This window comes from Staurois parvus, unplaced genomic scaffold (assembly GCF_062004578.1).
Source record: "Staurois parvus isolate SC_StPar_1 unplaced genomic scaffold, SC_StPar_1.0 ptg000423l, whole genome shotgun sequence".
NCBI classification, from domain to species: Eukaryota; Metazoa; Chordata; class Amphibia; order Anura; family Ranidae; genus Staurois; species Staurois parvus.
In genome coordinates, this window is record NW_028318219.1 from 3,126,839 (window position 1) to 3,153,495 (window position 26,657).

General features: G+C 41.8%; 1 protein-coding gene across 3 annotated transcripts in view; it reads right to left on the bottom strand.

The window, feature by feature from the left end:
* Positions 1-26,657, bottom strand: part of GRIK5 (glutamate ionotropic receptor kainate type subunit 5) — a 535,332-nt gene that overhangs the window by 250,449 nt on the left and 258,226 nt on the right. For all 3 annotated transcript variants that reach the window (XM_089687354.1, XM_089687353.1, XM_089687352.1), the window contains one exon: positions 11,394-11,558. In XM_089687354.1, coding sequence (XP_089543480.1) covers positions 11,394-11,558 — 165 coding nt within the window. The remainder of the gene's footprint in view (positions 1-11,393; positions 11,559-26,657) is intronic.

Here is a 26,657-nt window from a genome sequence, read left to right on the forward strand (position 1 = left end):
TTCTCATTTGTTAAGAAATATAGGGTCTGTAGAAAAATTGACATTTGTTAAGAGTTGGTAGGAAAAAGTGAGTGAGCATTTACTGGTGGCGCTACATAAAGGTGGGATTCTCACTATCACTGTAAGGGGCACATTCTTCCCATTAAGCACTAATACAAGGTGTATTTTTCCCACTGACCCCAATGAAATGGTTTTAGCAAGGGATCCCTGAGATCTGAAAATAATTTCAAGGGTTCCTCTGGGGTAAAAAGGTTAAGAAAGGCTGCTATAGAGGGTCATTTGAGTGACAACTCTGAGTCTGCTGGGACTGCTGATATCAAATCCAATATGGCGGCTTCCAGCAGCAGTCTCAAGACTTGAGGATGCCTACAAAAATGGAGACTTTACAGGTTTTATCAAACCTGAGAGAGACAGGCAATTGTTTTTTCCTTTTATTTGTTTTTTTTTTATTGTAGAACTAGTGTGTCCTTTACAGGCATTCATAAAATACATTAAATGCACATCTAGTCTTAGTTTTTTGTTGAAATGAATGGTCTGTTGACAGGTTCTCTTTAATTGATTGTGCATTTTTATAGATTATGTTTTGTAAGTGTGATATGTTTTTTAGAGTGAAGTTTAAAACATTACATTTGATATACAGTATACCAATCAGCCATACCTTTATGACCACCCATTTAATATTGAGTAGGCCCTTCTTTTGCCACCAAAACAACCCTGGCTCATTGAGGCCAGTAGACCTCTGAAGGTTTGCTGTTGAATATGGCACCAAGCTGTCAGTAGCAGATCCTTTAAGTCTCATAAGTTGCAAGGTGGAGCCTCCATGGATCGGACTTGTTTTTTGAGCACATCCCACAGATGCTCGATTGGACTGAGATATGGTAAATTTTGAGGCCAAGTCAGCATCTCAAACTTGTGTTCTCAAACCATTCTTGAACCATTTGTGCAGTGTGGCAGGACACTTTATCCTGTTAAAAGAGGCCAGTGCCATCAGGGATTACCATTTTCATGAAGGAGTGTGTTTACTTAGCAACAATGTTTAGGTATGAGTTTAAGTAACCTCCACATGAATGGCAGGATCCAAGGCTTTCCAGCAGAACATTCCCTAAATCATCACACAGCCTCCGCCAGCTTGCCTTTTTCCCATACTGTATCTTGGTGCCATCTTTTCCCCAGGTAAGCTACGCGCACACACCTTGCCATCCACATAATGTAAAAGAAAACATTATTCACCAGACCAGGCAACCTTCCTCCATTACTCCGTTGTGCAGCTCTGATGCTCATGTGCCCATTGTAGGTGCTTTTGGTTGTGGACACGGGTCAACAAGGGCACCCCCATGAACAATAAACTGTGATGATCATATTTTCTGCTTTCAACACATCCGCTTCATGGACAACATGTTTACTTGCTGCCTAATTTATCTCACTGACTTTTAGATTCCATTGTCACTTATTTGTCAGTGGTCATATAATTATGGCTAATCGGTGTAAATGTTAGGCTAAGTCTACAAGTGCAGCTAAACTGCCACATCTGTGAAATGCAAACAAGCTTCAGATTCCTTTTCAGAGGCATTTGACAAACTGTTAGGCGGCAATATATTTCTTCCTCACTGCTTGTTTTCTCCCCAAATGCTGAACCAACCTAGGTGTTTGTAGCGCATTCCCATCTACACTGCCCATCGAACACCCCAGAAGTGATCATTTTGCAGCATGGGCAAAGTAAAGCATTACGACTGTGGAATGTGAATGCCCCATCCAATGCCTTTGCAGGTTAAAAGAGGGGGGGTAGCTCAACCACATGTTTTCAAAGCCCTCCTCCAACTGTACTGTATGTCTAAAAGAGCCCTTAGTTAATTCTACTCACAATTAGTAAAAAATCATCAGCAACATTTTTTAAACAAATACAATTGTTCCATAAGCACGGAAATTAGATACTATTTGAGATTACGGCCAATTTCTTTCCCCTAAAAGTCATTAGTAGAATGGATGTCTTATCATGGGCCAAACTGCAGAAAATCATTCACTAACACAGAGTTTCGTCTTTCCAAACTAGAAGACTGCAGTCCTCACATGAGGAATAAAATCACTGTGTCACACTTTGTGATTTCACATCTGTTACAGAGCAGGCCCCAAGCCTGTACCGCTAGCATCGCTATGGCAACCACTGGCAGCTCTTACTAACAAATTAAACTTTACACTGTATCAGCTCAAGCCTGTAGAGAGAATTAAGAAAAGCGGCAATAAAAGGGCTTCAAAAATAGCATTAGCGTTTACAGTTTGAAAGAGGCTTTTGTGAAATGATATTATCGAAGACAACGATGTGCCAAACAGCTCAGTCGTAAAGATATAAATCCAGATTACAAATATTAAAATTGTGATATTATACAGCCAACTGTAAAAGCGTATTATAGCATCGGGAGATGACATGTAAACAGATAATACTAAAAAATGAAAGCAGAAATATCCATTCTGCATATTGTAAATATTGGGCTAATTTAGAGAAAAAAAAACAACTTTTGCTTTAAAATATATATATATACATTATATAAACACTGTATATAATTGCTACACAAGCCATTTTATAATTTAACAGTAATAAATATTACTAATAATTAAAGCTGCCAAAAACCTTGTGTTCACAAAAAGCCATAGGGAAAGAGGGGTGAGGGTAGGGGTTGGCATTGCCCAAGTCACACTGTGGCAATTGGTGGGTTTGGGTCAATAGGCATAGTTTAACAGCTGTGATTTAGAGGCATGATATACCATCTTGTTGGTGGTTAAAATTGCATGGGTTGTTTAGATTTCTATTATTTCTGTGTTGGAACCCTGGCATAAGAACCATTGGAAAGGCTGTACAGGTAATATGCAAACCTGATCCCCATATTTAAAAAAACACCAGTGTTGTCAGGGTTATATTGGCAAGCAAACTACATAAGAAGACACCAAGATGCAACTCTTGCCCTCACCTAAAGCCCAGGGACCCCCTACTCGAGAAGTATCAGCTTCATCCCCAACATCATTTTCCCTTCTCCGGAAAGCACCAAACCATTAGACATCCCAAGATGAAGCTGTTGCCTCGCCAACATTCCCAGCTATCAACTCCTATCTCTTCACCTTGAAGTCAAAGCTTCACCTTCAACGGTGTATTCTCATGTACCTTTTATGTCTATGCCTATTCGTAAAACAGCCCTTCAGCTGCAAAGCTCCCTTGCCTATACTACCACAAACCTTTCACTCCTGCTATGGCAGAGCTATTGTCTCACCAATTCCTCCTTTACTGCCTTGCAAATTAATTTGTAGAGTACCTATCATCCTGGCAGACCACAATCCCGATTCACCAGCTTGCCTATTCTCTACACCCATCACTGGCCTGTTAAATCTTTTTCATATTGCTGTAACAAACTGTTGAGGTGGGACACATTTTCCCTTGATGACAGGACACACTCCTAAGGTGACTGTCCTCCAGTCATGGTACAACCACACACGTGAACTACTTGTAATCAACTACACCAATCAGGCTTTAAATCAAGCTGCCCCATCTTTTTGAACACATAACTTTGCATTTGCAGATCTGACAATTTGCACATTTATCCACAGATAAAGCTATTTTCAATGTTTCACAAAAGAAATTGGGACTTATAAGACATAGAACCTGAGAACCCAACCTACAGCTGGTTTCAAACCCACAAAGGTGCTTACTGCATTCCTCTCACCAATCGGCTGCCTTTGGCACAAAGTCACCATTATGCACATATCTAACAGAGTCTTATGTAAATAGACAGCTGAAAAGTAGAGGACATGAAGAGGTTTCTCTATGGTTCCCTCAGTTCAGGTTGGCTACCCTGCATCCAGGTGACCCTGGTGGCCATTTTGGGTCAAGCAGAGTTTTTTTAAGGCTCTGCCCCTACGTTTTGGCACACATTTGCAAAGTGCCTAGTGTATGGAGAGCATACCCATCTGCCAGGGACAGCACTAGTGATAGAGACAGGTTCTGGAAGACTAGGGATAGCTCCGGGCCTGCACTTCAGCAAGCTCCCTTTTGGGCTGGACCATTCAAGCCAAATTCCACCCCATTTGGCAAGTGCTGTCTTCAGTTCGGTCCACTACCGCTGACTGTCCGCTGCATTGACTGTAAGTTCCCAGTTGTGTGAGCTCTCCCGCCTGGTTGTTGTACTGTTTACAAGTTCTTCAATACATTGGTTACTGCACTCCAGGCCTTTGTATGTTTACTGTTGCACCACACTGCACCTACCTAACATGCAGGCATATTTTTTTGGCTAAATGGAGTCCTGATGTCCTGTCCAGGGGAAAACTCTGAGTGACGATTCTATAAGACCCATCTTTAGAGCTGCAGCGTAACCATGGAGAGGCATCTAGAGAAATTTCCACTACCTAGCATGATCAATACCTAGAGAAGGCTTTCCCTCTGCCTTATGGCCATCCCCCATAAACCACAAGTGGCGCCTATATTCAATCATCCCAAAGAAGTGCACTGTGAAGCCAACGCCATGACAGCGTTTGTGTGTATTGACCCCCTCAGCTCAATACAATCCTTTCATCCTGCCAGCCAGTGAATATTCAGAGAACGTTCCCTGAATTATATGGATATTCTTTTTTGGCTGTATTCCATCTACATGTAAAATGCATCAAGACTGGAGTGCTGTGAACCCTCATACAAGCATAGTAGAATGTATTTTTAATGCAGCTGGCACTCAGATCAATATGACCGTCCACACTCCCAATGAATATTACATGTGTTGAAACTGCCATGGATGCGTGTAAACACAACACAGCCAAAGCACGTCCTATGTTGTATTACAAGTCAATGTTTATTTGCAAAAAATCAAAGAAAAGGTACAGCTTCCCACCGACTGTTTGTCACATTTATGTTCTTAGAAATCATAGCTGTGGGGAGGGCATGCCTGGTTGGCATCCCTAATCAATTCACTTGCTACTCTCGAAATGTTTTATAAACTTGGAAGTAATTTTGCAAACTTTTATATTTTTTTCCCCGTTAGGGGAACCCTTTGTGGTTAATGAGTTATAATGATTTAGGTTTCTAGTAAAGCACAATGGTTTCTCCCCGCTGGTATATTTTAGAGACTAGAAGAGTATATATCAAAGGATTACAACTATGCAAATCACAGAGAACGGTAAAAAAAGGAACATGAAACACTTTTTTGTGGATAATTAGGACTAATTTATCTTGCTGGTTCTACGTTTTAGTGTTCTTTAATCAAGGCAGCTGTAATGTTTTGAAGATGAACCTGTTCTACTCCATAGCAGCATCACCTCTAACAACCCGTCAATCTTAGCACTGCTGAGCTCTGATGAGTTATCAAGCTTCACGTAGCCCTTGGCTCTCCTGTGGACAGTGGCAGGACAAGGTCTTTTAGCAGCCAAATGTGAAAAAGTCAAAAGTGAGTCCTGCCATAAGCTGTGAACTAACCCAGCTGCTTAGGTTGCAGGTCCTTTCCTTTCTGTGCACCTCCCCCTCCTGTTGAAGCACCCAAGGCAACTTCATCTTCTGCCTGCCCCTTTGCCTGGCCACAGGCAGACTGACCATTTGGACCCTGGCCAGGACCCAGTAAGAGGCCCCGTGAGCAGGGCCATCCTTTTTTTGCACTGGCCTCCAGGTGCATGGGACCCCTGCATCCCCCCTTAGTAGGGGGGATTGTGTGTGGATAAAGCGGGTGATCAATAAAGCGGGTAGGGGAATACCTGAAAACAATCTTTTGTGGCTCTCAGCTGAAAGCCAACATCTCCTGCTCCAGTTGCTGCAGTAAAAGACATACAAGATTGATTCCAGTTATTTCCCCCACCCACTGCACTAATCAGACTAACAAGCCACACTCAATATGTGGCATAATTTTGCTGGTCATCATCTCCCTGGCAAGGGCCCCGGAGAATTACCCTGCCCAAGGGCCCATGATGTTAAGGTGGCACTACTCATGAGAGGCTCCTGGTACTTTTATTGGATCACAAGCTTTAAGTCTCCGGCCACTTTGCATGTCGCCAAGCTCGGTGCTCCTCGGCACATGCCTACCACATTAATGTTGCGTCATAAAGATGGTTGCCTAGTGGTGGCCATCTTTAAACCTGGGGACCCCATGATCAACTATTGCCCAGGGGCCCCATGAGTTGAATGCCTGACCCAGCTAATGAAAGTTTGTTAGCTGAAGGCTGTACGTTATTGAGCAAGTGGAAAAGATCTATAGCTAAACCCATGAACATACAGATGTAAGACATATAAAAGAACTATATTGCTTGCAAAATATTGTGTATCACTGTTCATTTAATCTTTTGCTGTACACAGACTTGCCACACAACACAGCAAAGCATATGAATACAACAGGATCACCACATCAAGTAAATATCCTAAGTATCCTAAATGTTTTATTGGTTCTTTAACAGGATCACACCAAACCAAACTGGGACAACACAACTCCCCCTTCATCAGGGCTTAAAATTTTAGAAATTAAATGAACTCAAACTGCACTTTAATATACTGATCTGTGGAAAGTGTATATATGATTCAGTGGTCAGTGAAGTGATATGCCAGCAGTAATTACAGTAAAGCTTTAGTTAACTGCCGCTGACACTGACACATCGTTCCTTGATCACTGTGACATGTGAGAAGAGGGAGGGCCAAGCCTGCCCTCTGAATAGTTCATACATATGTTTCTGCAATTGATTTATAGCACTGGTTAAGTTCATGGTAGAAACGTTTTTATCTTAAAGTGATATTAACCTCCCTGGTGATAATCCCGAGTGTGACTTGGGGTCAGGGGCGGACTGACAACTCATGGGGCCCCCGGACCATAGGGGATCATGGGGCCCCTGTGTCCTTGCCCAAACTCAAAAAAGCCTATGAAAAAGGTACCAGGGGCATCTCATGGGGCCCGTTACTGACCCTAGGCCCTTGGGCGGTGCCCGAGTTTCCAAATGGTCAGTCCGCCCCTGCTCGGGGTTAATTTTCAGTACCAAAAGTGGTAACCTCGAGCCACACTCAGGATTACACTGTAGTGTGTGTGTGTACTGTAACTTACCTTGTCCCTGCGATCCCCCGATGTCCTCCCACTGTGTCCTCTGGCCTATGCCGGCATCCGTCTTCTGGGTTCCTGTCCCTGCGAGCACCGTGACACATGGGGGCGGAACCAGCGGGAGATTCAAAAACGTAAAAATATGACATACACAGAATACATTGTAATCTTTTAGGATTACATTACTGTATCAAACCATTTCACCTCAATTTTGTCCCTAGTGCTTTGTCCAGTGCCTTGCCTGCAATAAGAAGAAGGGTCAGCTGCACATCGGAGGATGAATATAGTGTGTATTTATTGATCCATAGGACACACAAAACACCAGGATATGAATACAGGACCTGTTAATGCGTATCACACGATCTCGTGCCCTGCCTGCACTTTTACCGTTCTTTCTGCCTGGAAACTTGAGAACGTCCATGGTATCCAAAAAGCATCCCTTTAGGTCAAAATCGTTGTTAGACTAGAAAACAGTGATAGTGAATTAGAATCACTTGCAGAACTGAGCGATAGTGATTCGTGGGGAAATTCGTCATCAGACATTGAAATTTCCATGTAAAACAATGTACCACTTTGACATTCAAAAATATTGACATAATCAGACAGCCAGGAAGGTTAAAGGCAATTTAAAAAAAATAACAAACATGTCATACTTACCTGCTCTGTGCAGTGGTTTTACACAGTGCAGCCCTGATCCTCCTCTTCTCGAATACCCAGCTGGAATTCCTGGTCCCTCCCTCCTGCCATGTGCCCCCACAGCAAGCAGCTTGCTACGAGGGCACCCAAGTAGGCTTGCTCCCGAGCAACTGCTCTGTGTGTCCATTCACACACAGAGCCACAGCTCGACCCTGCACTTTATCTCTCAAAGGCTCACTGGCTGTAATTGACAGCATCAGCAGCCAATGGCTTTTATTTGTTCATGTAAAACCTTTACCTCCAAAGGAAAAAAACTGTTTGCTGTAGCGGTCTTAGCTGGAGTTTGACGTCAATACTACCCTCCCCCCAGACTGTCAATGCTGCTGTCCAAAGATGTCCCCTGTGTTCAGTCCCCCAAAGTGGTATCTCACTAATACAGGAGGTGTATTACTGGCCAGATCACCAGGTGAAAACCAAAAAAAGCCAAAGAAAAGTTATGCAGCCACCACATCTATTGATTATTAAGCAGTAATATATTACATTTTTGGTTTTGGGTTTAATATTGCATTAAGACTTTCATAAGAAACTCATGTAAAAAAAATATTTTTGAAACAGGGCACAGTGTTCCAGACCCAAAATCTCATCATCCAAACCTCCAGCCTACTTTTCCTCTCTGTAAAACAAAGACTGTTTGGCAGTAATCCTCTATGTGCCTGAGGTCTCCAAGCAGGAAAAGCCGCAACCTTAGATCTCTGTCTGGAGCATAATTCTACAAGTGGCTGCCTCTAGTGTATGACACCCAAGGGAGCCCTTTAAAAGGCTGGCAAAGGTAGTAAACAATGCACTCGAAAAAGCGAAACCGTGATAGCCTGACTTTCTCCCAGTAGACTTGGCAGCTGCAATGAATCCCTCTTCAGGTCTTGCGATGTATCACTTTATTTCAAAGGGGCTCCTGGCACCTTATTTATGTCTCTTCTATTTATAAAGAAAAGAATATGAAAAAAAAACAACTCTCCTTGTTAACCCCCGAAGGGGAAAAACTGAGGCCATTCTCAGATGCCCGTGTAAAAAAGACAGAGCCAATGTGCGCCACTTCCATTAGCGAGGTCTGGCATGTCATGGAACTCCCTTGGGGGACTTGTGCGCTAAACATACAGCAGCACCATCTGCTTTTCCTTAGTTTACTTCACAGTGAAATACATCACTTCACCTTAGAGGATTTCAAACATGTTTCAACATAAATAGAACCAAAGCAGATGCTGATTATATATTCTGTTTATTTTTTATGCAGTATGTCTTGTACAGGTAAGGCAACATGCTATGATAATCCAACAAGGACTTTTTCTTTTCGCCAAAGGTCTTGCCAGCCTTCTTGTCTTTCCTGTACTGCGGCAAAGCTTGCCAAATGTGAGCTGTAGCCTCATATTTTATTACTTCCCGTAGAACCCATATTCTGAAACTCTTTACACAGAACTATTGACATCAGTTATTGTCCCTGAGGAACTTACTATCTAATTTCCCTACAGCAGTTATAACAGCGTACAGTTTGGTCCCAAGCCAGTTCCTTGGCTGTCTTTGAGATTCTATTCTAATGGAAAATTTGTATATTATTTTGAAGAGAAACCAATGTTTTTCATTAACCACCTCAATGCCAGCATGTTTCTTCATTTCCAAAAAAAGTGGCAAAAAAATTAGATCTTTGAGTGCCTACCTTCCAAAAAGGGTCATTTTTAGGGTGTTCATAGTGACCTGGCATTTTTATTCTCAATGTTTTATAACAAAAAGTAAGAGAAACATATTCCAAAGTTTTGGCCTTTAATTCTTTTTATAATAAAAAGCCAGTGGTTATTAAAATAGAAGTATAGCCAAAGCTTTCTTGGCCATACTTCTCTTGTCGGTCACTGGAGTGTAGTTCTCCTGTGACCTGAAACTGGCCAACAGCTGGATAAATATCGCTGTTGGTTGATGTCACAGGGACACTCCAGGCTACTGGAAGGATCCCGACAATAATGTCAGGATCTGCCCAAATGCCTGATCGCCAGATGGCTCAACCTCTTAATGCGCCGATGAGAGCCTAAGCCAGTCATTCCCACCCAGTCCCCATTTCAGCACTTCGGTGAGCACTGGAGAGGCAGAGTGGACTGAGAACTGAGCAATCAGTGGTAATGTGATTGCTCAGTTCTTGGGCTTAGAGCTGACAGGGACTTCACCTTCCTGTCTCTTTGCCTCGTCCAATCAGAGGACACATTGCATTTATTCACAAAATGCAAAGCATTCTCTGAATGGTGCCTGTGTTTAGCAGTCAACCTCCTGTGTTCAGTAAGGACTGTAGCCACTAAGCAAGGGACCCAGAAACAAGAGTAGATTACTGAAGTAGCTGTCACGCATCATTTCAAGCATCAACTACTCTTTTGGTAAAACATACTTTCTTAGCAGAACATCCCTCCTGCTAATTTGAGGTCAACTCTTTGTGTTCTTGATCATCTTTCATATTGAAAAGCCTGCAGTCCTGAACAATATTCACCCCCTTGATGTATTTAAAGATTTCAATCATGTGTCCCCTTTCCCTTCTTTCTTGCAGACTGCACATATTAAGTTCCTGAAGTTTCTCCTGATATCCTTTTATCCCTCAGACCTTTCACCATTTTAGTAGTTTATCTCTGGACTTGTTCTAATTTATCAGCAGGGACCGACCAAGATTCAATCCTTCTATGGGCAGGCTGGTTGTACTGAAGTCGATCCATTGAACGACCTTAGTACAACCAGCCTGTCAGATTTTTTTCATGTAATCATTGCCAGCGGCTATAACCGCCAGCTGTAATCATGGTGTTCGGCTAGCAGGGAGGGCTCCCAGCCGACAGAACACAACAGTGCTTTGGGAGGGATTCCCCCATCAACGCTGACTGTGTTGATGGGAGAATCAAGCCATTTTCTGTGGTGGAAGGAAAGAAAAACTGCATAATCAATAGGCTAAGCAAAGGTCTAATTAAAGATCTATATAGGAGAATTAGGATCTTCTGACTCATGTTGGTGAGCCCTCTTGTGATAACTAAAGAGCTATAAATAGGAATCAGGACCTCCTTCCTCCTGCTGGTGAACTCTTTAGTGATGCATCCTATTGGCTTTTTCCGCTGCCTGGTCACACTGTTTCCTCATTTTGCAATCATCTGAAATAAGTTCCCCAAATTTTTTTCCTTTGTAGTTCTGGCCATCACTGAACCCCCATTATTGTACTCTATCAAGGCATTCTTTTTCCCCAGGTGCGTTAGTTTACATTTAGAAATATTGAACTACTGTTTCCACTGCTTTGACCAATTTTCCAGCAATGTTAAATAATGTTCCATGTTACAAACACCTCCAGGGATATCAACTTTATTGCACACCTTTGCGTTATCGGCAAAAAGACATACCTTACTCACAAAACCTTTTTTAGTTATATCACATACATATAGATTAAACAGAACCTAGTACAGAGCCTTGCGGTACACCTCTAGTTACTGGTCTCTGTTCCCGAATGAACCACATTTACAACCACACTCTGGTATCTATCCTTTAGCCAACTGCTATCCACTAATCTACCCAAGGGTTAAGTCCAAGCTTGTACTACTTTTTTATTGGATCATTATGTGTAACTGTATCAGATGCTTTCTTGAAATCAAGATGTCCACAGCACCACCCTAGTTAAAACTAGATGAAACTAGACATTTTGATACTCACTTGTATCTGTAGTCTCGTACTGACTGTCTCTCTGCAATTCAAAGATCTCCACTTCAACCCGAGCGTTGGACCCTCCTTGCGTGTGGCTGTTGATATGTTCTCGAGCGAGCGCAAGTGCCAACCTCTCGCCACGCCCGCAAATAGTCTGATCGTCAAGGATTGCGGCTGGAAAAAAAACAGACCTGGTATGTAAGTATTTTATATAGACAGCGTTAATGTGTATGTAAACCTTAACAATAAACCTCCCTTATTTGCTCTTTTTTGGTTTGTTAAATATACAGTAATGAAAGCATTTTGTTATATAGGTTCAGTAAGCACAGAAAGTATGGGCTTAACCCACCAGAAATCCAGTGAACTTTTTTTCAAACCTCAAACAGTGTTATCAGCCCTGCTAAGTTCATCTAAATGAACTGCAGAACAGAAAACCCCCCCTCCATGTTATGGAGAAGATTTGAGGGGGGGATGTTCCATAGTCAAGAAAGCTTCCTGTTCTAAGCTAACACTTGGCTACTTGGCTACTTGGCTACTTGTACCCCTGACTTTTAATGAAACCTCTTAGCCGCGGTGTGGTGCTTCACGTTCGATTCTTGTTACATTGAAGCAAATAAGGCAGGAAAAATGAAGGTGGTTTATGATGTTTTTGAGGTTGCAATGGGCTTCAAATAGCTCCGTAAGGCTACAGAAGCTCCATTGAACTATCCTGAAACTGCTTTTGTCACAAAATTAACCCTTCATTAGCCTAAATATTTTACTTTTTTCACAGAAAATAAATGCAAATTCTAAATTGGGAGTACACAATTGATAATCATATATAGTTACATAGTTACAGTTAGTCTGGCTGAAAAAAGAAAAAAGTCCATATAGTTCAACCATAAAAAAAATAAAAGTTATTCTATACCCATATTCCCTGGATCAACTTTACCTATAAATGTTAGTAACCAGTTATATTCTGTGTATCCAAGAAAGAATCCAGGCCTTTTTTAAAGCAATCCACTGAGCTGGCCAGAACCAACTCTTGTCTATTCCACGTTTTCACAACTTCTACTGTAAAGAAACCTTTCCGTATTTGGAGATTAAATTTATTTTCCTCCAGATGTAAAGAGTGTCCCTTTGTCCTCTGTGATGACCTCAAGGTGGATACATGTTGATTATATCCCCCTTAATCTCCTCTTCTCAAGAGAGAATAAATTCAGTTCCTCTAGTCTTTCCTCATAGCTGATCTCCTCCATGCCTCTTTTCAGTTTGGTTGCCCTTCTCTGTACTTTCTTCAGTTCCCCAATATTCTTTTTGTGAATTGGTGCCCAAAATTCAATTGCATATTCCACATGAGGTCTTACTAATGATTTGTACCAGGGAAAATGATATCTGTCTCTCTGGAGTCTATACCTCTTTTAATACAAGAGAGGATTTTGCTCGCTTTAGAAACCGCAGCTTGGGATTGCATGCCATTATTAAGCTTGTGATCTACCAGAACTCCCAGATATTTCTCCACCATTGATTCCCCCAGTTGTACCCCCCTAGTATGTATGATGCATGCATATTCTTAGCCCCCCAGTGCAGAACCTTACATTTATCAACATTAAACCTCATTTGCCACATAGTTGCCCAATTAAACAGTGCATTGAAGTTGGCTTGTAAGTTGGAGACATCCTGTAAGGACGTTATTCCACGGCACAGCTTAGTGTCATCTGCAAAGCCTGAAATGGGATTTTTAATCCCAGACCTTATATCGTTTATAAATATATTAAAAAGTAAGGGTCCCAACACTGGACCTTGGAGTACACCACTGACAACCCTAGACCAGTGGTCGGCAAGCCGCGGCTCGCGAGCCACTTGCGGCTCTTTACACACTTTAATGCGGCTCTTCTGTGTGCCGGGCGCCCGCTCCCCTCCCTCCTCTCGGGCAGCCGCCCCAAAAGTCAGGACTCTGCAGCTAGCCCAGCAATGGGCAAACTACGGCCCGGCGGACCTTTTAATCCGGCCTGCGGAGCGTGATCCAAAAAAAAACAGCCAGGGCAGCGCGCTCAAATGCAATGATTGGCCAGTCTCGCTGCCACTCACATCCTGATAGCCAGTGATTGGCTGTCAGGATGTGTGTAGGCGGGGCAGCGTGACGAACGTGAGAGGAGCTAGGCTCCTCTTACAGTCCGCCCTGAAGACCGGGAACACGGCGAGAAGAACGCGCGGAGCAAAGGTAAGTGAATTGACACAGGGGGGACTTGGCTTACTACTTGCTACTTACTTACTACTACTATCTGAGGGATGAATTAATATGGGGGATGAATTACTATATGGGGGATGAATTACTATATGGGGAATGAATTACTATGGGGGATGAATTACTATATGGGGGATGAATTACTATATGGGGGATGAATTACTATATGGGGGATGAATTACTATATGGGGGATTAATTACTATGGGGGATGAATTACTATATGGGGGATGAATTACTATATGGGGGATTAATTACTATAGGGGGGATGAATTACTATGGGGGATGAATTACTATATGGGGGATGAATTACTATATGGGGGATTATTACTATGGGGGATGAATTACTATATGGGGGATGAATTACTATATGGGGGATGAATTACTATGGGGGATGAACTACTATATGGGGGATGAATTACTATATGGGGGATGAATTACTATGGGGGATGAATTACTATAAAAACTTATTGAAACTAAAAACAGTGTACCATCCTATGTATTTTCAGTTTTAAAAATGTGTCTTGGCGAGATTTGGCTCAGTTGAAAAAAAAAGGTGCCCACCACTGCCCTAGACCATTCAGAGTATAAATAATTAACCGTTACTCTCTGAATACGATTTATTAGCCAGCTTTCTATCCATTTACATATGGATTTTTCCAAGCCTGTACCTTACACATCAGCCATGTGTGGGGAACTGTGTCAAACGCTTTTGAAAAATCCAAGTATACTACATCCACCGCCACCCCTCTGTCCAAGGTTTTACTCACCTCCTCAAAAAAGAAAACAGATTTGTTTGACAACTTCTGTCTTTCATGAATCCATGCTGTCTGTTGCTTAAAATATTTATTTCCAGCAAGAACTTATCTATGTGGTCTTTTATTAAACTCTCCAGTATCTTCCCAACTATAGAAGTTAAACTAACAGGTCTATAATTAATTGGTAAAGATTTTGACCTCTTTTTAATTATTGACACCACATTGGCTTTACACCAATCTAGTGGCACCATGCAAATATGCAAATCAATTCATATTTTTGAAAGTTATTTCAGAAGATTTGGATTCATTCCTTATGTCGTTATGTTATTTCTGTGAATTGCTTGCAACTTCAGTGCAATTTATGCCAATCCAGTGGTACCATGACAGTCATTAAAGAGTCCCTAAAAATTAGAAACAATGGCTTTGAAATGACAGAGCTCAATTCTTTAAAGACCCGGTCCAGGTGCTTTATTCGCCTTTATTCTGTCTAAATATTTCTGGATCATATCAATTGTAAGCCAATGTGGATCATCTGGAGCTGTCAATACCATGCACATTATGGACAAGAGCTCCCCCATGCTCCTTTGTATACACCGAGCTGAAGAACGTATTTAATAAATTTGCCTTCTCTTTATTCCCAGTTACCCACTCTAGATTATTTTGTAAAGGGCCTACATGCTCGGACTGAACCTTTTTACTATTAATATATTTGAAGAATTTTTTGGGGTTGGTCCTGCCATCTTTTGCAATCTGTCATTTATTTTCAATTTTTGTGTCCTTTATTTCCTTTTTGCATATTCTGTTAAATTCTTTGTAATGTTTAAACGAGTATAACATTCCTTTATTTTTATATTGAATAAAAGCCTTTTAAACTTGTTGCCCATGGGAATATATTTTGCAATGTGTTCACATACAGTCTTTTTGAAGAACTCCCATTTCTGTGTTGTGTTCATCGATGCCAATATTCCCTCTCAGTCTAAGTCTTGAAGAGCAGCTCTCAGCCTTGGAAAATTAGCTCTCTTAAAGTTGAGCGTTTTTATTTTTCCTGTGTGTGCTTGTTGTTTACAGCTAATAATAAATGAAATCACTTATGGTCACTGATACCCAGATGTTCTTGTATATGGACATTTGTAATAAGGTTTGAGATTACCAGGTCCAGCAGAGCATCATTCCTAGTTGGGGTCTCTATTAACAGTACCATAATATTGTCCTGTAGTAGGTTTATACATTTTTGCTCTTTAACTATTTCTGCAGTACCATTACTCCAGTCAATTTCTGGGTAGTTAAAATCCCCTATTATCACTGTCCCAGCCCTTGCAGCCCTTTCTATCTGTTGAAGGAGCTGAGTCTCCACCTCCTCATTAACACTGGGAGGCCTTTAGCAAACTCCAATGATTATCTTTGTAATATGCACCCCCATGTGCAGTTCCACCCATAATGCTTTAGCCTCATCACACTCTTCATTACCTATGTCCTCTTTCACACTTGCTCTGAGATCACTTCTCACATAGAGACAGACGCCACCACCTTTCCTTTTTACCCTGTCTCTCCGAAAGAGAACATAGCCAGGAATATTAATAGCCCAGTCATGTGAAGAATGAAGCCAAAATTCAGCAGTGCAAATTAAATCATAGTTCTGTTCATGCACCAAAGCTTCTAACTCACCTGTTTTGCTTGGCAAACTTCTGACATTGGTGAACAAACACTTTAGTTCATTGACACTTTGTGCACACATATTTTGCATATTTTATATTTTCATACAAATGGTACCAATTCCACTGGTTGTTTGTAGCATGGGAACCTTCTTATCATCTGCCATAGCTCTCCACCCATATTTCCACGTTCCACCCACCAATAGGTACTGACCCCTGTCTGATCTGTCTACCCCCTTATAATCTAATTCTCCCCCCCCCCTCAATCCTAGTGTAAATACTATTCCAATCTCCCCATAAACCTCTCCCTCAGCACAGCAGACCCCCCTTCCATTTAGGTGCAAACCATCGTTAGCATATAGGTTGCACCCCAATGAAAAGCCAGCCTAGTGCTATAGAAAATAAAATCCTTCCCTCTTACATCAGGTCTTTAGCCATGCATTTAGTTCTCTAATCTCCCCCTGTCTTTCCTGAGTTGCGCATGGCACAGGTAATATTTTAGAGAATATCACTTTGGTTGGTAAAAATGGGACTTCATGCCAATGTTAACAATAAAGAACAGATCATAAGCAGTGAGATGGGGCCCCATAGCTAAACCATTAGGGGCATTCCTAAAGGCATTTCCTTGAGTCATACAGAAAACAAATTGTTATTATAGTAATTGTACAGAGGCCAGAGACGTTTGTAGGCCGGTGCCTAAAAGGGGTTAATGTTTTTTCTGTATTGACTAATTTTCTGCAGTTTTCTGGGATAAGTCAGCTGTCTTTCCTGAGAGATTGTTATAATGTTGATGCATGAAGGTTCTGAGGAATTGATTGGCTAGATTTTCCCACCAATTTTCTAGGGATCCACATTCAGCGCCCCATTAGAGAGCTGCTGGAAACACTGTCAAAATGAGGGCTGCCATGCTGCTGGACTGTGCCCCCAGCTAAGGGGGCCATTCGAGGTTTCCTGAGGGACTGGGAACCTGAAGGCTCTTACCTACCATGCTTGGACTTACAGCCTTTAAGGATTTTTCCTAAACATGGACTATATGGACTTTGTGCTGCCTCTTGTGGATTATTTCTCAATCATTGACACTTGTCTCTAAAGGACCATGGACTCTGCTGTTATTCAGGTATGATTACATTAAGGGCACTAAAGCACCTTTGTACAGGAATTCTTGTGAGAATGTGCTTTACCAGAACTGTTCTTGTATGTTGCCTTTCTTCAGTAAAGTTACCATTAACTGTTTAATGCTTGGTCTGCAGTTCCTCTCGTAAGTGATGTATTGCATGGCATATCCAAAGAACATGGTTTGTGACATGGGGACTATAGGTTAGAGAAGATACAGTGCATTTTAGTCCAGCATGTAGTTTGCTGTCTAGTGTAGGCTATATTGCTGTTGCTAAGAACAACCGTACATGTATCATTGCTTAAGGCAACCAACCAGCCAAGGAATGGGTGACTGACGTAGGGTGACAGTACTCTGGTAGTGAAGGGGTGATGTGCTTGTCCCCTTAACTAGCAGTTGGTTCCCCATGAATTGGAATCAGACCAGTGGCACATAGTACCTGGGGATCTAGCTAGGGAGTTATGGGAGAGTTTATGTAGAGGAGCCCCTGAGAGAGAGAAATCAAGCCCGTAGTTTCAGAGTGAGGTTAATTTCCTGTATCCATTAGTAATTGTGGATATGACACTGGGAGTGAGGAGACCGGTATTGTTGGGTTGGTGGATGCCAGTGTAGGCTCTGCAGTGCCAGTTCCTAAATGCTGCACACCAGGACATTGGTGTTCCCTAACTGTGGTTGTGTCTGTAGTGCTTAATGTTCACAGTACAGCCAGTTAGCAATGGGTTAATAGAGCGTTAACTGTGTTCATTGCAGCTCTTTTGTAAGTTTGGATGTGTGCTTTAATGCTGATTTCACATGATGGCAAATTCCTGCCTAGAATCTAGGCAGTTAGTGAGTGTAGTTCTAGTGTCCCCCACTAGGGTGCCTAAGCCCCACCCATAAGCTGCCAGTCACATCACAGGACAAATCAAAAGGTTTGGGAGACAGAAGTCTGTGGCAAGGCAGACGCACACAAAAATTAGTTGAACAGAGAGATGAACTCATCCGTCCACTGCTTCTTCTTTCACAGTCCAATCACAGGCTGGAGGAAGGAGAAGACCTATCAATGTAACTTAATTGCAGCAGAGAAAAATCAGGTCTCCAGCCCTGTCAGACATAGTTGTGCTGTGCGGTAGAGTTTTGTGCATCTGTGGACTGGATAGACATAAATACAAAACTTTTGGCAGATAAAAGTTCTTTCATGTATGTATTTTCTATGTGTATTTAGCTGTTTCCCTGGAGCTCAGCTTTGAAGTGAACACAGTTATGGCAAGCATAGACAACACATTTTTCTAGTTTTATTAGATCAGCTACTTTGCATATTAAATGCCCTTCCACCTTCCAAAACTGAGACAAATCTGATATTTAGTTATATTAGAGATGTAAACTGAACCACAGTCAGAAATTGCTGGAACTATTTATTTAGACTTGATGTATTAATTTATTTGGCTTTTCTGCCACTGAATGAATAAGTTGTAAGGGCCAGATACTCCAAATCTCTGAGCTCTTACGTCAAGTAAGACAAGCGCATCCCTTTCTGTCCTTTGCAGACTAGACTCAGGCCTATGCTCTGTAGGGAGATGGGGGGGGGAGGGTGTAACGGATCCTTTGATGCTTTTCATCTTCGTTCCTTATTCAGGATTTATTACATTTCTTTCTTCTGGATTTTTTGATATGTTAATTCTCACAAATTGTGGAGTATTAAATGTGTGTCTTTTTATTACAGCTTTTATGAGCCGAGCAGAAGGACACAAAACATCTGAAAGCCGCCCCCACCCTTGTAATAACCTTTCCTCGCAGGCTCTTCCGCCGGCTGTAACAACACAATTAGAGGAACATTGGCCCAGCACCTTTCACTCCCTCTGGAGAAATTCACAAGAGAGGCAGCTGGCAATCGTGAGTGCAGTTTCCTTTTATATACAGGTAGAGCCTTAGAGAGCAGAGGTACTCAACATTTTTCATGTTGTGGCCCCAAGTGTCAGGGTGCCTTTAGCTGACAGTTTGCCTCTGTAAATGGTAACTCAAAAAACAGGATTCTTCCTGGAGCTGTGGAAAGAGTTTGCCATTAGTTTGAAACCATGGCTTTCCAGATTAAGGTAGTAGGATTGGGTTCGAAAGGGTTGTGTGCGAACTGAAAGTCATCATTGGTTGACTTCTAAATAAACAAATAGGAAATACAACAACGCACACACTCCAACACCAAGGTCTGCAGAACAAGGTATCAAATGTAGCCTCTTCTACCCTACTTGGCTCCACATCTTAGATAAGAGGAAAGACCCGGTTGTTCAACACTGCAGCTGCAGTATCAGCCTGGCTGGACTCTAACTGATGTGCCATCTACTCCTTCTCCGCTTCCTGGACTTCGCTACTAGCTCCATGGAAAGTGACTGCTTAAACCCTTTGTTACTGGTCTTATACAATATTTTTGATTCCTACTAATGGTGGTCTAGGTTTCTAATGTTACAGCCAGTTTTTGCACCACATAATGGAGCCTTCTACTGGCTTCCTGGGACTTCTCCATAGTCTCTTGGCAATACAATTTCCCAGTTCCATTCAAAGAACGGCTTGTATTTTTTTTAAAATATGCAGTAAAGATCATTCCTGGAGATCCGCACAAGGGAGGTCTAAACAACAGATTTAAAACTTGACAACAGCACAATGTCTGCTTTGGCCAATGATTTACTGGGGGCTCTTTAGAATCACCAGAATGTAATTAACGTTTTTACATATTTACTGTGACACGTGAAATAAACAATATCTTAACTGTCAATCATACTTTGGTGCTCCCTTTTTCTAAAAAAAAAAAAATTGAGACATCATGCTAGGGCCATGTAAGCGGAACTTGGATGCTTCCTCAAAAAGAGCTGTTATATCATCTTGGACATCACTTGCACAATGGTCCAATTCCCCAACATTTCAATTCTTTAGAGAGAAATACGAAGGCTGTCATTGCTAGTTTCATTCCACTAATGCAATTTGCCTGGCCTGCTCATTCTGTAACTACAATGCTTTCAGAGTTACTAACCTGAAATATGTAAGCAGCCTATGAGGTCAAATCACAACTCCTTATAGTCATACTTGTCCTAGGTCGTTAACTCAGGAAGCAACAGAACTGAGACCATGGAAGGGTTTGCAGAAGAGCAAAGAGATGGTATTGACACACAACTCAGAGGGCTGTTTGGTGTAAGTGTTCTGTGTGTAGCACAATGATTGATTACTCATGGCCTTTATTGATTGTTTGTAGTTTATATTTTTGCTGACGTTTGTACGTTCTAAGCTGCTGGGTAAATTGCAAATTACAGATTGCTATATTACAGGGTTTTATTGATACTCATTGTAATGCAAGGATCTCAAAAGTATTGTGAAATTGCAGCTGGTTGAGTATATAGGTCATAGAACAGTGGCTGCTCCTCATTTTGAAGTCATGATAAACCACATGACACGTAATATCATGCTTCCAGTTTACAGGCTCAGGAAAGCAACTCCACAAACCTTAATTCAAGCTCCATGCTACATAGTTACATAGTTGAAAAAAGTACATCTAGTTCAACCAATAAAAGCGGAAAAAATGTTATACAATCCTATATACACAATCCTATACCCACAGTTGATCCCGAGGAAGGCAAAATATCATATCCCCCCTTAATTTTATCTTCTCAAGAGAGAATACATTCTGTTCCTTTAATCTTTCCTCATATCTGAGCTCCTCCATGCCTCTTATCAGTTTGGTTGCCCTTCTCTGTACTTTCTCTAGTTCCCTGATATCCTTTTTGTGAATTGGTGACCAAAATTGAACTGCATTTTCCAGATGAGGTGTTACTAATGATTTGTACCGGGGGAAATTATATCTCTCTCTCTGGAGTCTATACCTCCCTTAATACAAGAGAGTGTTTTTCTTGCTTTGGAAACCGCAGCTTGGCATTGCATGTTATTATTAAGCTTATGATCTACCAGAACACCCAAATTCTTTTCCACCATTGATTTCCCCATTTGTACTTCCCCTAGTATGTATGATGTATGCATATTTTTATCCCCTAAGTGCATAACTTTACATTTATCAACATTAAACCTCATTTGCAACACAGTTGCCCAATTACACAGAGCATTGAGGTCGGCTTGTAAATTGGAGTTGTTCTGTAAAGGCGTTATTCCACTGCATAGCTTGGTGTCATCTGCAAAGACTGAAATGGTACTTTTAATCCCAGACCCTATATCATTTATAAATGTATTGTGGCGCTACCCCCAGCAGGAGCCGCCTATTTGTTGCCCTGGTTTCCCCTTACTTCGCCCCACAGCCAGGCACAGTGTATTTCCGCAGCCAAATACACTCACACACACTTCAGCTCATTGTCTTCAATGACCAGTCTAGGGGATGTTTTGTTTTTGGAGTTTATTGTAGAACTGGGGATAGGGATGGGGAATGTAGTAGGATACTCCAAATCATAACTATTCACATTGAGGACATCTAGCTGATCTCTTAGTTGAACACTGTAGAAGTCTTGACTGACTGTAGACAGCAGAAGTACCTTTGACATATATAGCAGCAAGTAGTTTAGGATTGAACAAAGTCCCTTCAGCAGTAGTAGTAGTTACAGGGCAGAGGTCCTCAACTAATAAGCCAGTTACAACTGCGACAGCCCAAAGGTAACATAGCTAGGTAAAGTCCTTTGCAGTAGTAGCACTTGGACAATCTTTTTGGAATGCTAGCCAGTGTTCCCTATTTCCAGACCCATGCTGACTATCAACCCCAGGGCAGGTAGCAAGCACACAGCGTCCCCAAGTTCCTCAATGTCAGTACTCACAAGTCCCAAGGATAGAATGGCTGCCTCCTTCCAATCTTCCAGTGATACCAGACAGAGCCTTGGCAGACAACTCCCCATAGCTTCCTGCAAGATCAGGGTCTCTCTCTCTCTAGCTTCAGGCCCTCAGGTCAACCCACCTGAGGCCACATGACAGCAGTTGGTAGGCAAAGCAGCCTGCCTCCAGACTGGCTGGTGCAATCCACTCCCAGGAAAGACACTGAACCCATGTGCTTTCAGAATATAAATACCACTCCCAGCATGCAATGGGACTGCCTTCCCTGCAATTGGCCAGGGCTGCATCCATATTCATGTTGTTCCTTTGCCTAGCCCCTACCCATGTTCTGGAAGGCTCTCATAGCTTCCTGAAGGCGGGCAGAACTCAGACACTCTCCAACAGCACCACAGCAGCATGAGCAGACCTACCTATTAATCAATCACATCACTCTGTTAAGCAGAATGCCACAATTAATTTACCTGACAGCCTCTCTGGTAAGCAGAGAATCACAGCTAAGCTTAACATCCTAGTACCTAACTAGGAGGGTGCTACACAATTAAAAAGTAAGGGTCCCAATACTGAACTTTGGGGTACACCAATAACAACCCTAGACCATTCAGAGTATGAAACATTAACCGCTACTCTATGAATACAGTCTTTTAGCAAGTTTTCTATCCATTTACAAACTTGATTTTTCCAAGCCTGTAGATTAGATGTTAATCTCACTCACACCGACATGGAATCCTCATCTTTAGGTGACATCCAAACAGTCTGAAAGAAATGTTGGCTCATGTAGATTCCTCGAAATATCCTTTATTAAAACATCAAGTGACGGAGGAAAGCACTGCTACTTCAAGTGCAAACATCAAATTAGTGTATTATGTTGGAAAGACCTTACAGTCACTCAGTAGCCATTAGTTCCTTGGTGGCCCATGGTGGTCCAGAGGTCTTTTGGCACTTATATATGGCCATCAGGGTCTCTACAGACAGTATTCTGCATTTTGGTGCTTACGTAAGTGAAGAAAATATTTTCTTTATACTGGATTCTGGTGGTTAAAAGGTTTGGATTTTTTACACTTACTTTTTTCTGTCCTGTCCATCCCTTCTCATTTTTTTTCTCTCATCTTTTTTTTTTGTATTCCGTCTTTATTAGTGTTTTATGAAATGTTTACAAAAAGAAAAAATATATCAAGTACAAAATATGATACAAAAAAAAAATAGAAATTAAACATACTTTCACTTAAGCATTCCAAGTACGCAGAAGATCAGAATGCTGGGTCCTTGGGGTAGTCCTACAAAGATGTATGAACATACATGGAGAAACATAATTCAAAAGGTTGCAGAGGATCATGTCTAGCATAAACTCTACCATAATGGGAGTAAATTGGCCCGTGCCAGAGATCCCAGAGTTTAAGGATGTAGGAAGGCCCAAGTTCAGAAGAAAAAAAAATCTTTCATCTTTATAATAGATCTTTTTGGGAATAATATCAAATGTGGCACTAATAATTTTAAAGGGGACTTTAGGCAGAACACATGTGCAAGAATTGATTTGCAAAGAAGCTGTAATAGCATTGATCTTTAGCAGTCTCATATTATCCTCAGTCTATGACTAACATCTGAAGCAAGTCTCCAGTCTGCAGCAAATCCTATAGTGTGTTCACAGTCTATGGCAGTCCCAAATTACAAGACTTAAAGGCATTCCAGGGCATGTTAAGGAAAAATATGAGGGGGCACATGCAGCACATTGTAGCAAGTTGTGGGTGTTGCAAAACTGCACAGTGGGAGAAACTTAAACTTGAGCCTATATTCAGAGTGCAGGGGTCAGAATAAAGTTATGTACAGAATGAAGGTGTATGTAATTTAATTAATGCAGGGGTCAAGTGTATGTAATGTACAGAGTGCAGGGGTCAGATCTATGTAGCATACACAGTGCGGGAGTCAGTAGTATATACACTCCAGCACCCCCTATGATTCATTTTGTCATGAGCCTCTTATGCATAGCACAGAAGTACCTGCTACTGAAAACACTGCATACACACCGACAGACACACATTGAACACACAGACATACTAAATGCACACAATACACATACACGCTGTTATACCCATAAACACTCTGTACACATGCTGTATGTACATGTAACACCCTGTTACAAGTGTTTGATGCAGGATGTTAAAGCGAGCACAAGATGGCAGTGTCCTGCAAAACAGTGGCATTCACACTCTGTAGAGCAGCCCCATGGAACTTGAATGCCGAACCACAGGACTTTACTAAAGAGCAGTGTAGTTAGGAACTACATTTCCCAGAGGAGCTGGTGTGTTGGTGGATATATTTATATGAGGAAGAGAGAGGGGTGAGATCTGGAGAGAGAAATGCACTGAATGCAGGTCATGGAAAGAGAGAGAAGAGAGGCAAGAAGAGTCTGCTGATCGCTGACCTTGCCACATTGTCCAGAAAGGTAATCTGAGGAGAGAGAAAGTCCACCAGAATTCGCCAGATGCCATCCCTCAGGTGAGAGAGTCCCAAGCATTACCAAGGAAAGGGCGGACTGACACTAGCTCCATGTTTTATTTTATTTTCCTGCACAGAGTTGCAGACATTGCATATAGTTATTATAGGTTGCAGCCTAGTTCCTCCAGCCGCTATTGCTTGACCACACTCAACACAGTCTTATCATCAGAGCTGATAGCAGGACAGTCATTCCACAGGCTTTGCCACCACCTTCATCAATTTACTTTATTAGAGACCTTTTCCTGTTGGCCAATAGTCCTGCAGTCTGCCCTGTGTCAACAAACACTTCTGCCAGCTTAACATCTTATTGCTTTAGATCTACTAGTGACTAGTGCTTTAAAGGGCCATTACACAAGTCAATTGCTACTTTCAGGGGGAATGCTGTTCTTCCCTTTCTTTATTGCATTGTTCCTCAGAGAACCATCATTCACACTTCCTCTCATTGTGCACCAATTGGGCCCCATCACGCATGCAAAAGACTCTTCACTGCATTTAAGAGAACATTGGGTGTTTTGGAGTAAAGAGCTCTTTTCTTATTTCAGGTTACCTCCCTGCCATCGGGTCCTGAGGGCCAGAAGTGAGCTAGTCTACCTGTTTGATAGTTCTCTCTGCTCACTGGGGACCGTAAACACAACTGAGACTCTGTGATAAGTGTTGTCTTTTTCTTGTTTAACATTGACAGTAATAACTAACTCTGCACATGCCAATTCTGTTTATGCTGTGTAACCAAGCTACATTGAAGTTTGCTATAAAACACCAGTTTATTCTGAACAGTGTGTGAATCTACTTTTTGGTGGTGATTTATTCCGGTTAAGAGTGTACTGTGGTGTCTGCAGGGGTTAGGCTTTCAGAGAGGGGTCCAGAGCAACAAGGAGCCTGAAAATATTCCAGCAACTCCTAAGGGGGTAGTGCTACACACATACACACACTATTATATTCATACATACTGTACACAAACTGGATACACAGTCTATGCCCACCTCATGCCTGTATAGAAAAAACATGGCTGCCCAGAAGCAACATGTTGGGCAGCCACAGATAACAGAGAAACCTGGTCGGCAGTAGCATAGAGACCCAGAGCACTAGTCAAGAGATGCATGGCACATGACCTGGGTGCTAGCAAGACAGACGTGTCCTGGCTTTTAGTAGAATTACATTCACCGAATGTGTAGAGTTTTGGCAATGTCAGAGGTACACTCAAGGTCCCCTATATCAAGTAGACCACCACTTGAGCAATGCCTAAACTGCCCTTATACACTTAAATGTATTGGAAAAGCTCAACACAAGTACTCAGTGAAGACTGAAATGTAATTCGTGCTGTGACACCTTAAAATGAACACAGATTGCACACCCTCTGGGCAGTGAAGCTTCAGGCCCCATTCATCTGCTCTATCTCTATGAGAGAGTATTTAACACAGGCTGATGGTGGTATTTTCTGTGCCTCTGCCTCCAGCACCTGTGTACAAGCTCTAACCCAGTCCATCAATTGAAAAGTAACTAGTGAAGCTGTCAAAAAATCCCCCCTTAGTATTTCAATACAAACAAAATTAAGCGCGTAATGAAAAAGAGAATAGTTCCTCCGGAATGTAATTTGCATATTAAATGTTTTGATGTGTAAAGAATTAAGTGTGTGGATTTTTCCTGTTTTTGTGTTCTTTTTATTTTTTTCTAGAATATTCTAAAATTCAGCAAGGGAATGGTTTGAAAACCTGGAGCGTGTGACTAAACAGCAAGCTTCCAAAATGGTGCCCAATGGAATATCCTAGAGAGAGTGCTCCTGGGTAAGGTCCAGAAACCATTTTCTGCAGCACACAAGCTCCTCAGTCCGGAACCGATTTCAGACAGAATTCCGCATGCAGAGGCCAGAAACCATCTAATCACTAACACATGGCGTTTGGCAGCCATAAGAATGAAGAGTTTGCTCTATCCAAGCTTGACAAGAACTGGCATTCCCACAACAAACACCACGTTGGATGTGCTATAGACAAACCAGCAAAGGCCTTATAGTGCTGTCTATCCATAGATAGGCCTGTATTGCACATAATTTGTTGATCATAAAAAAAAAATCTGCCCTCCACCAATTACTTTAATGACCAATTAAATAATAAGACCACTTTTTCTCTTTATAGTCTTATGCTGCCATATATTTTTTTATTTTATTTTATTTTCAAATGCTCTTCCTAACTTACTACTCCAGTGCTCTGTGCTGGCATAGATAATGACAGCTACAGGTTCCCTAG